At 45.4% G+C, this 12,048-nt stretch overlaps 1 protein-coding gene across 2 annotated transcripts in view; it reads left to right on the forward strand.

Moving 5' to 3' along the window:
• Nucleotides 1-2,130: 2,130 nt before the first annotated feature.
• CD96 (CD96 molecule) overlaps nt 2,131-12,048 on the forward strand; it is a 30,825-nt gene continuing 20,907 nt past the window's right edge. For both annotated transcript variants that reach the window (XM_075767727.1, XM_075767733.1), the window contains exons 1-4: nt 2,131-2,285; nt 5,267-5,692; nt 9,887-9,996; nt 11,484-11,706. In XM_075767727.1, the coding sequence (XP_075623842.1) occupies nt 2,198-2,285; nt 5,267-5,692; nt 9,887-9,996; nt 11,484-11,706 (847 nt within the window). In that variant the 5' untranslated portion in view covers nt 2,131-2,197. The remainder of the gene's footprint in view (nt 2,286-5,266; nt 5,693-9,886; nt 9,997-11,483; nt 11,707-12,048) is intronic.

A 12,048-nucleotide genomic window follows, 5' to 3' on the forward strand; every position in this document is an offset into this window, starting at 1 on the left:
CAGTGATCTAGTAACACAAACAAGCTGCTCGGGGATTTCTGTGGCTATTGAATATATCACACAGCTCTTGGGCTGTCTTGTCAAATTGTGATGTATGTTTCAGATCAATAAAAATGGTCGTTTGAGACTTTTCCCCCCCTGTGTTACAAAAATTACATAAAATACATTCTCTCATGGTACAAAGCGTATATGAACTGATCAGCAGGAGAAGCTAAGGTAACTGCACCCATGAACGAAAGCCCAAAGACTGAAGTCCAATTTTCTTGGACTCTAGAATCTGCAGATAATCTCTGGGTTCTTTGTGGTCTCCACTCTAAACTGGAAGCCAGAGCATATATCTTTAATATTTTTACTCTGTTCTGTGGCTGTCAATTACAATGGTTTGAATATTCTGTTCATCTTCAACTTCAGGACTTCTTGATCCTCCAAGACAGATCTTTCTCTACCAGGCTTCTGAGTGACAAGCAGAGATTTCATCCCCAGAGACAATTCCCTTAGCAGTAATCTGGGCATCCAGTGTATTTACCACAACTGCTTTTAGTGCATTTCCTCAGGTAGAGGAACAACGAAAACAAAAAAGGAATTGTGCAGCATCATTTTTCCTCCAAGACATGTCTCGAGGCCTGACCATAGCCTGGCCAGCACTATTAGTTGTTCCAGCTGGAGACCTTAGCCTGCTTAAATGTGCTACCAAAAGGTTGCATATGCACAAATTGGGGAAGTGGTATAGATGTTTGCACCTGGTAGCACATAAAATAGGGAAATGACCAGTGAGGTCTGTCTTTTTTTACCTTGTGCCTTGCATGCTGGAGCTATGGGGAGCTCCATGGTCAGCAAAAGTAGACAGTTGGGAAGGAAACAAAAAACAGTTGTGAAGAAAATGGTAGGTAGTGGCTGGCAGTTTCCACAGGCCTTGCCTGAGCAGCAGAGAGGGGTGCCATAAAAGAAAAAGGCTGACAAAGGCACCCAGGCCCTCTAGAAACTGTTTCAGAAAAGACATGTCAGGACACGGACCACCCAAGGATGGACCAGCCACCGGAGGGAGGGCACTGCTGGTGGAAGGAGGTGCCTGTTTAAGGGACTGCGCTTTCTCTGCCCTGGTGGGTGGGCTGGAATCGTCTCTCTCCCAAAGTCCAAAGGTCGGGTCATCCTCGGGCCCCTGGCGAGGGAGCTATCGGGGCAACCAGACTCTTGCCCACCTGTGCTTCCAAACACCCATCCCACATCGGGGACAACCAGCAGATAACGTATGTCCACACTGTGTACATGAGGTGTCCTGCCCTGCTCTTTTGATTTAGGGGAAACAAGTGTGGTAAGCAAGAACTCAAATCTGTTTCTTTCTGAAAAGCTGCCAACAGCAGGTCCAATTTGCATTAGACCTCTCTGCAATGAGATGCTTTGCTGACAGGTGTGTGCCTAATTTATGGAAATACAGTGTGCTTCGAGGACAGTTCAGAAGGATTTACAGGTGACCTGCAATAAAGACAGGTCATGGAACTGGCAGGAACCACACGCTTCTGCCTGAGGGTGCTGCCATTACCAAAGCTACCAGCTGAACGCAGTCGGGAATGGAGGTTAACACCACCAAGTGATGTTGTCATGTGTGATGCTCTAATTCTTCATCCTGCAGAAAATAATTAATGATCCCCTTCTCAAGTAAAAAAACCAAACAAAAAAAAAGAATCCGGAATATTCCCAATTCACTCTAATTCAGGGAGATTGGTTCTGTTACCTTGCTGTTTTCTTAAAAGATAGTGAATGTAAAGAGTCTGGAAATAGTATATTTTAGTTATTTTAGAAAAACCTGTTAAGGAAATGAAGCAGAGAGGAAAAAAAAGTCAGCTTTTTTGTATGCTATGTACTAGATATTCAACTTTAGTCATCTGACAAATTTTCAAGAGAGTATAACCCAGTAAAATGCTTACTCTGAGTTTATCTGAAAAGATAAAGGGGAAAAAACCCAATAGTTTTGAACATGGGCCTGTAGTATAGGTAGTGTTTTCAACATAAAGATTTCACAAGATGTGCTAAGTTTATTGCTCTGGCAGGAAACTGAGGCTTTCACATTTAATGAAGCGTTCTTTGAAGTCACGCTAAAATGATGAGCGTGCCTGTGTTGCACATCTGCCTGTCTGCACAGGGCAGACCGTTTCGACTTCCTTTTCTGAGACACTGCCGGGAGCAGGCCAAGACAACGATGTATTTACCAAAACTTCATCAAGTGAAGATGGAAAAAAGGTGGCTCTTCTCCCTCTTTTGCTTGTTCTTGGCACCCAGCGTTGCAGGTAAGTGTGTCAGCGGGATGCCTTGACTCAGCTTATTACAGGGGGTGGTGAGGGGCAGGGTATGTGCAGGCTGGGCTTAGTGTGTCTCACCAGGGCGAGCTGTAGCTACTAGTAACGATTTTCTGTTTCCTGACAACTTTCTAATAACCCTAGTAAATAACGCACAGCTAGTAAGGAATAAATGGCTCGTGCTGACTAGCAGATTAGTTTATTCAAAATGCCTTAACCGTTTTCACCAGAATAATCACTGAGGTGAGCTCACTTGTGTTTAGGGCAACATGCGTTCATCTCCAATGGGCAAAAAGGAAAACTGCTTTCAAAGAGCAAATTAAAAAAATATCTCTCTCTCACACACAGACATACCTGTGTACGCAGAGAGAGTTGAAACATTTAAAGGCAAGGATAAGTTGTAGAGCTGCAACCCCTTAAATAGATTCTTCCTCTTCCCCACCCAGCCCTACGTGCTGTGTTAAAGGCTTGAGAAACGAGTTTGTCACTGGGAATAAAAGTTTCAGAAAAGTTGAATAAGGAGAACTGCATCCCCATCAGAGGGAGTTTAAACGAAAAACGACCTGAGGGAAACCAAGGAAAAACCTGATGCTCACAACCCTCTCCCCCTCCCCCAACAGGCTGACCGTGCTGAATCCAGGAGTACTTGTTACTAGCTAGGAAGAAGAATTTTGTAGCATATGACTTTTTCCAGTCAAGAAAGGAAAAAGTTCATGTATTTGACTGGCATGGTAAGATGCAACTCAAAATCTGGCATAGGCTCTTCCTATTTTTTTACATCAGTGAGACAAACTGGATTTTAAAAGTAAGGAAAAAATTTCATATATGTATTCATAGAAAATAAGAGTTCTCAAATGCACATAAAGAACTAGAAACCTTAAGACATGCACATGCAGGAAAGCAATACTATTTAGGGAAAAACAGGACATGTTTTTTCCCGAGGATGAAATCCTCACTGAAGTCACTCAGAGGTGAAAGTGGACACCACTGTGCCCTTTGTGGATATCAGACATCTAAATGTCTGGGAGTTACTCTATTAAATTTCAAATGGAGCACAAGTAGGGGCTAATGGACAGCATTTGATTTGGAAAAATAAAGTTGGCATAAAATGAGACTAATTATATTGAGATGCTAACAAAAAGTTAAGAACACTTTTGCATGCAAGAGTTTCAGTTAAAATAGCCTGAAGTGCTAGCCTAATAATAAACAACACAAATTAAAATGTTGTTGCTACACATGTAACTTTTTCATCTCAGTATAAAATATTCAAGTAATTCTTGACAGGCATTCTTTACATGGTTCTCTGACCTGATACAGCATCAGTATGAATGTGAGAGTTAACTTGCTAGGTCTCCCTTGCCTGCTAATCTGATCGCAAGATTTTTAATCGGTTTTTACTTAACTTTTACTGATGCAAAACTTGCAGTGAAATCAGGGAGCCTGTGCTATAACAGGCTCCTTGGACTGACAAAAATAATTTTCAGTAATTTTTCTCACAGTACTTGTCATTCAGGCTTATTTTTATTTACCCTCTTACGTCATCCCATCTCTTGGAAGTCAACTAAAAGATGAACAGAACATGCACAGCATTAAAAAACAGAGATTAATGTTTGCCATGGCCATTCAGTAGCTTTGTTCTCCATGTAACCAGTCTCGACATGTCCGTGTCACACTTCAGTGGTCAGGTACCCAATCTCAGCCAGCTCTGTGGGGATGTGGGACTCTGCCCTTCTTCTTCTTCTTCTTCTTCCCTGGCAAACCGGAGCTGCGGAAGTGTCGGGTCCCTGTCTCGCTCCCAGCCGAGCCGTCAGATCCAGGGCACGCCATCCCTCCTGCGGGCACTGTCGAGGCTGCCTGGCCCCTGGCACGGCATCCCCTGGCCCAGGTGCTGGGGAGCCTTGTACCACACGGCAGAGCAGACGTCAAAGCAAAGAAATTGGTACCCGCGTTTTTTCCAAGTAAAGAAAGTGAGCAGCGTGTGCTTGCTGCCGTGGGGAGTCAGCAGTATGGCTGGCAGGACTGCGGGGCAGGTTCCCAAAGCAAATTTGCAGTGATGTTTTGATACACAGGGAGGATAAAAATCCAATGGAGATGGGGAGTGACAAGTCTGTACCTAAGAACATCTGCACAAACTCATTTTTTTCTGGAGACCCTCATGCCCTTTTGAAAAAGGGCCTTTCTGTATATGGCTCTGTAGGTGCGATTCATTACTTGTCTCACTAAGACTCCCCCATCCATAAATTCTTCATCTCCTCGAGCCTGTCAGTGCCTTGCATACAGGGTTTTGGGGAGGGAGAAAGGGAGAGAAATCAATTTTACTACAGCAGCAGCAAAACCGAGCAGTACAGGCTCCTGTTGAAAGTCCTTTCATTTCACCCATCCATTACTCCTTTATATGGCACACTAAGGACTGCCAACATGCTCTATGAAATTAATTGAGGAAGAAACCATACATACCAGGGCAGCTCGCTCTGATACTGAAATGGACACTTGTTTAGGCCACATAGGAGCTGTTTAATAACATGGAGGTAAAAGAATAGCTGTTTCTGTTGAAGCAGCAAAGGCAATGGGCAGGGGGAACGGTGCAGGGCAGAATTAGCCAGCAGGGATAACTCATTTGTTGTTGCAAAGACAACTGGGGAATAACTGGACCCAGCTTCTTCTTTATTTGTATCACTTGGAAGGTTTCCATTTTCATGGAGGCCCTCAGAGCTCCCATTTCTCTCTTGTGAGCGTGATGGGAGCTCCCCACCCTCTTCCAGACAAGTGCACATTTGCTCTCCCAGTTCTCTCTCTGCAATCTGTACTGGTGGACATCTGCTGTAAAGCTCCTCGCTGGAAAGCCTCTCATTACAGATGTAGGGTCTCCATAGTTGTCTGTGGCTAAGGCACCTGAACATGTCAAAGATGGCTTAGGAGAAAGCTTTGTTTAAACATGACATGCACTGAAAGCGGTCCTGTTTGTTTTTAAGGCCAGCCTGGAGAGATCTTTACAGAAGCAGAAGTGGTCCACGCTTTGCCAGGTGCTAACGTGACCCTGGCGTGCAGCTTCTCAAAACCACACACCACCTACGTAATACAGACACAGTGGTCCAAGACTGATGAAACCCAGCTTACCAGAATAGCTGTTTATCACCCCGTTTATGGCATCCATTACTTCACATTTCCTGAGGCTTCTTACAGCTTTTCGGTGTCCTTTGGCACGAGGAAGTGCTGCGAGTGGGATGCTACAGAGGCTTGGTGTTCCCCTGATCCAGATGTCACACCTGAATGCAATCGGTGGGCTCTGCATCTGGAAAATCTTACCGTCTCCCTTAGCGGGCAGTACGAGTGCAGTTTTGCTACTTACCCGTACGGGTCAAAGGCTGCAAAAATTCAACTTATTGTCAAGGCAGAAGGTGAGTGATTACAAATGAGATATACTGCTTTTTCATTACAGGAGTGAGGGGGGGTGGAATATAGGGATAGATGACCATTTCTTAGTCGGTGATAGTGACTTGTTTGGGATTTGCAGTTTTGCCACTGAATGCCCCTGTCTACACAGTTTCCTATTTACCAGCTGCTCTTTAGCTGTTGTTATCCAGCTCCTGATTAGGAAACCTTATTTATTTGGAAAAATATGAAGTTAGATAGCAAGGAAAAAAGGTGGTGAGATGGGCTTTTTCCACATTTTCATTTTGGAGAAACATGATGCTGAAAAGACTGGGTCAGTGGCTCAGGATATGGTGGGACTGATGATGCTGGATCTCCAAACCACACCGAGCTGTGGCTATGGACCTGCAGCACTGGGCACATGAAAGAGATAACACCTTTGACTGGTGGAGGCTGAGGGCTGGCATCTGCAGTGTGTGCTGGGTGTTAGCTCAATGGAGGGATGTCCTGGAGTACTGCGTCCAGCTCTGGGGGCCCCAGTACAGGAGAGACATGGAGCTGTTGGAGCGAGTCCAGAGGAGGGCCACGAAGCTGATCAGAGGTGCTCTCAGCCTGTGAAGACAGGCTGAGAGAGTTGGGGTTGTTCAGCCTGGAGAAGAGAAGGCTCTGGGGAGATCTAATTGAGGCTTTCCAGTACCTGAAGGGGCCTACAGGAAAGATGGAGAGGGACTGTTTATCAGGGGGTGTAGTGACAGGACAAGGGGTAATGGGTTTAAGCTGAAGGAGGGTCGATTTAGACTAGATATTAGGAATAAATTCTTCACTATGAAGGTGGTGAGGCACTGGCACAGGTTGCCCAGAGAAGCTGTGGATGCCCCATCCCTGGAAGTGTTCAAGGCCAGGTTGGATGGGGCTTTGGGCAACGTGGTCTAGTGGAAGGTGTCCCTGCCCACAGCAGGGGGGTTGGCACTAGATGGTCTTTAAGGTCCCTTCCAACCCAAACCATTCCATGATTCTATGTGTGTCCCCACTGTCAAAAATGAACTGGAGCAAAGCAGGGGATTGCTTAGGATGATCACAGGAACAGAGACTTGGCTGCTTCTGTCAGCCAAAATGAAGCTGGAAAGAAACATGACTGCTCTTGGTAAGTAAGCCTCAGGGGAGAGTATCCAGGGAGGATATTTAAATTATCCTGGCAAAGGAACAAATGGGTTTAAATAGGATGTGAATGGATTTGACTACAAATTAAACAATGGTGGCAACCATTAGTGCAGCAACTTCAGGAGCAGCTGTTTAATGCCAGCAGCAAGGGCAAAAGTCCAAACTGCCATGAAGATGGAGCTGGGCGGGGATGTCGGACAAGGCTGCTTCTTGTGCACTTGGGGACTGGATCTGATGACCCCAGAAACCTCTTCCTAACCCAGGTTTCTGTTAACAAGCCAAGAAGGATTAAAATAAATGCAACAAACGTGGCACGGTTTCAGTTCAGAGCTGCAAGGCCAGCATGCTCACCCTGCTTACGCCCAGAGCTGTAGATGCAGGTTCAGGGGTTAGAAGCAAGGTGGGTGCAGGTGACACAAGGGGTAGCAGAGGGCAGCAGAGCACTGGGGCAGCAGCATGCATGAGCACCACGCTCCCATCGCCTCTTTGGCCTGTGTCATGAGGCCAGACCAGTGGCAGGAGGGACATTGGTCCTCATGCTGGATCACGTCGGTCCTGAAGCAGAAGGAGACTTGACTCCATGGGGTCAGGGACAGGGCATGGCTCCTCAGCAGCTGTGGCAGTGGCCTCCGTCTGAAGCAGGCTGGCGACCTTGGACAAACAAATTCCGGGTCCTATGCAAGCCTTGTACACAGGGACATTTAACCCCAGCTTCCATCTCACTCCTTGATGGCCCCTGCATGGCTGCGGCTCCAACCATTTTGGTGCTGTTATCCCAGAGTCACATCTCAGGGGTGATCCAGCGGTGCCTTACTGCCCTGATGAACTTGTAAAGGCAAAACTGGAGCCAGCATCTCTGCATGTCCCATAGAGGATGGGTGTGTTTAAACAGTACATGCGGGATAATTGTGTCAAGGACAAAGCTGCCGCTTTACCCGCTGTACGGGGGTGTGCTGCAGCAGCCTCCCCTTTGGGAATTTTCCTGCACCTCATGGGGCAGAGGGGCCGGATCAAGTGGAGAGCAGTGAGGTGCAAACAGTGCTGGTAGCCGCATGAAACCCTCCCATGCTTCTGTTCTTTGTGTGATTTTTTTCTCTGTCTCTTCCTTAATATAGTGATAGTGCTAACCAGGCATTGCTCCTTTTTTCTTGCTGGTGCCCTTAGTTGATATTAGCATGTTCAATGCCGTTATTGCCGTCTACATGTTAAACGCGGGCAGCTCTTGTTCATATCAGCATCATTGTGGCTTTTTTCAGCAACTGCATGACATAGCAAGCTGTGCTACTGCTTGCCAGAGAGAACTAAAAAATTCAGTTTGCAACATACCTCTTGCAGATTTGTATTTTAAGGTAACCAGATCTTTTGCAACGAACTATTTCCACTCCAAAGAAGGCAAAAGACCTTAATCTAGCCTGCAAGTGGGATGGAGATGCTAGTCATTAATGAAGTACAGCTCCCCACTACATCAAACTGAAGTGAATCCAGATGGATTCAACTTGCAGATACCGCAAAAAGCCCGCAGAGCAGCAGGCCTACATAGGAGAGACAAACAAGGAGAACCTTAGCCAACAGGCTGTTAATACAGATGGGAATCAAAGACGGTGTGGGGGAAGGAGGGGGAAATAAGCAGCTGGGACACGTGACTGTGAGAACAGGCAGAGGCTGTTTGCAGCCTGAGCTCGTGGGGTGACTACTCGTCTTCGTACTTCTCGTATGCTGCACGACACTTTTGCATGGTAACTTGCCCCAGCAAAGTCTCCTGTGCAGTTTTCTTCTGGAGAAGCTATAGATTTGCTTCGTTTGCCCTTTCTTTATCCTTTCCACACTATCCAGTCTCTTTAGGGTTTGTGCACTCCGTGTCCCGTTGTGATAGCTGGGTCCTCAGCTGCTTCGCGCTGGTGGAGAGTGGAGACAAGCTGCTTCTGCTGCTGTCCGCTGGGCACCTCTCTGGGTGCTGCCTTTTCTCACGTCCCTGTGGCACAGGCTGCGTGCTGGCACCATCACTCTGTGCTTGGATGCCAGACGTAAAGGAAGTTACAGTCACCAGAAAGTCCCCGCTGCCAAATAACCTAACAGTGTGGGACTGCTAGATAACCTCCCTCCCCTCAAGTTAATAAATAAATAAAATATACATCTATTCTATCCCAACGCACAAGCCAGAGCTACCAGGGGAGCAAAGTTCAAGAGTTTCCCCGCGGTGTGTGCCGGTGCCTGCCGACAGGGAAGAGGGAAGGCCGGGCTGTGCAGTACAGCTGCGGCAGGGAAGCTGGCCGGCATGACGGGCTGCACGGCGCTACCGCCGCCGGGCTGAGGGTCGGAGAGGCCAGCGCTCACCAAGGCACTCGTAGCATCTCCTGGCCATCACCGCTGCTGTTCCTGTTTAAATGCATACACACACGCAGACTTGACGTTTGGACCACGGCTGTGCTCTGTTCGGAGCATCCCTCTGCCCTTCCACAGATGGGCTGGAGCCCTGGACTGGGAATGGGTAGGGTAGCGAGCTGCTGAAATGCTTTTTGAAATAGATAACAAAGGAAAGAGTGACAAGCTTTCTGCTTCTGGTAGTGGGCAGGTTGGAGGATAACAAAAGGAGCACTTACACTGAAAAACGGTGTTAATCTTAACCTGCCTGACATGCTGAAGACCTTGCTTAGTGAAAAGACAGTCTGCGGATATCTTCAGAGCAAAGGAAATACAGGTGCACAAAATCGATGTGAAGGTTTATTGCCGCAGAAAAAAAATTGTAAGAGAAAAATTGAAGCTTCGAATTATTCTCAGCTCCAAAAGGAGACATCTTGATCCTGCAGTTAAGCAAAGGTTTTTACAAATTGCCCAAAAATTCAGATAAAGCCATGAATTAGAGTCATGAAACTGCATCTAGGCTTTCACTTAACAAATGTGTCTATGGGTAATGATTGAAAATTACAGTTCCCTTTTAATCAAAAAAGTGCCTATTCCTTGAACAGAAGACTAGTCAGCAATGGTTTTTAAAGCACAATGAACATCATGTTTCTGATTTTCTTTCTTGGGCTTTTTTGTTGTTGTTGCAATGACAAAAGAGGAGCAGCACTACGTGAAGGAAGTGTGGTTAAACCAGACTTTAGAAATTCCATGCGTTCAGGACACGACCTCAGAAAATTTGTCCAATTATCCTTTGAAATGGCTAGTGGTAAGTATTTTTCATCTTGGGTATAAATTTCAGAAGGAACTACAGGGTATTTCTGCAGATTGATGTAGAAATGTTAGACTTCACTGTTCTGCAGAATCTGCTAAACAAAAGGTATCGGTCGTGTTGGACTGTGATAATAAAGAGAAAAAGTACAAACATGGTTTTGTGACATAGACACCACAAACAATAGCTGTTAAAGAAACAAAGAAGGAAAATTCCATCTTAATTGCTTTTAATTTTCCAGGAGTGCATGTAGAACAGATCCGTGGAAAGTGGCAAAGAACTTAGTGAATGTAACAGAACTAAAATATTCCCTGTGTTGGATTTCTCAGGGATTTGTGCTGTAGTGAAACTTTAGTATCTACAAAAAATACGCAGTTACTGCGTAGGATAGTGAGATATCAGGACACTGAAACAGAAAAATGGGGCTGACTAATGTTTTTGGTTTTGTTAACCTCTGTATCACAGATGCACGACAAAGACGTGCAAACCCAGTTGTCTAGCTAACCACATAAAAGCTATTTTTAAGTAATTTGCTGTGAGATATAAAGCGCGTTATATTTTTGTACTGCATCTCACTTTCTGGATAAATATTTGTATGCATGTTTTAGTGTAACCTTTTAGCATTAAGTTTAGTATGTAGAGATATGTATCAGCCAGCAGTGTCCTTGAGCTTTGCCTGTTAATTTCTATCTATTGTCACTGAGGAGCTGTAACTGTTGAGGGTTTTCTTAAAGGTGATTTTCAAATATTTTAGATTTTTTTTGTCTTTTGTCCCAGCTCATTATCTATTTAGATCTCCCCTTTGCAGTGCATTCTTAATATTAAAATTCTTGAAATTTTTGTAGGGAACATCCTTGTCCTTACCACTTTTTAGTATTGCTTGTTCGCTCTACAAATCAACAGAGGAAGGGGAAAAAAAAACCCAAAGGTCAGCACAATGGCATATGTGGGTTGCTATGTGTCCTTCAGAGTATAGCTTGCAAATACGTACGGAGGCACAGATGTCCAGGATGTACTAGCTGCACCTATATCTAAGGGTGGACAGCACTCAGCCATTAAGAGAAGATGACTTCTAGCTACTATTAACAGGTTCTTGCTATTCAAAATCTAAAAGAGCATGGATTTTCTTGCAATTTCAGTCATGCTTAATATGTATAGGATGTTCAGCACAACTTAAAGATTGCTGCCATAAGAAAGCAGCTCAGTTGCCCTCCCTGCAAGCTACAGAGACCAGGACTCACAAGACACAGCTATTTACTCCGTAGTTTATTGGTAAGATGATGACGGCTATTGGTTTTGAAGTTCTGGGAGAGAACGTATTTGGAAAAAAATAGATGTTGCAAATGTCCACTTACTACTATGCAATGCTAGGGGTGCAAAGGAAGATTTTCATAGTGGGAATAGAGCTGGTCTACAAAAATATTTGGGGAGGCTGGTGGTGTTTGTCTGGTCTTCACGCATTGTGTGGGTTGCTCTTTTCACAGGGGGAAAGTGGCAGGAAAGAGGAACTTGTGACCAAGGAGCCCTCCTGCCCTGCAGCGTACAGGAACGGCAACGCGCTGTACAGGCAAAGAGTCCGCCTGGGTTTGAATAACACTCTAATGATTTTCCCCACCAAAATCACGGATGATGGCAGGGTGTTTTCCTGCCACGTGACCTACCACCCGGAGAGAGTCCAGAAGAGCAGCACCACTGTGAGAGTATTCGGTAAGGGGCTTGTGCCAACTGCCTGCTTACTTGCACTTGGAAAGGTAACGCTCTTGTCTGGTTCTGAAGGCAATAGCTTTTGAAATACACTGGCTTTTTTTATATACATATTTACATTTTTTTTCAGCTGCAATGAGTTAAAGTGTTAGTAAATAACCCCATAGTTCTTAAGAAGAATTTGAGGCCATTCCTTTAATTTCCGGTATCAAAAACAGTGGATCCATTGCACATATATGAACACCACTGGCGTACGCGTTGCCACTATCTCACCCCAACGTGTAAGCTCATGTTGGCACTTTGCAGGTTACAGGTAAGCACCTTGGTGATCAAGATCTGTGTGCC

This window comes from Balearica regulorum, chromosome 1, assembly GCF_011004875.1.
Source record: "Balearica regulorum gibbericeps isolate bBalReg1 chromosome 1, bBalReg1.pri, whole genome shotgun sequence".
Taxonomy (NCBI): domain Eukaryota; kingdom Metazoa; phylum Chordata; class Aves; order Gruiformes; family Gruidae; genus Balearica; species Balearica regulorum.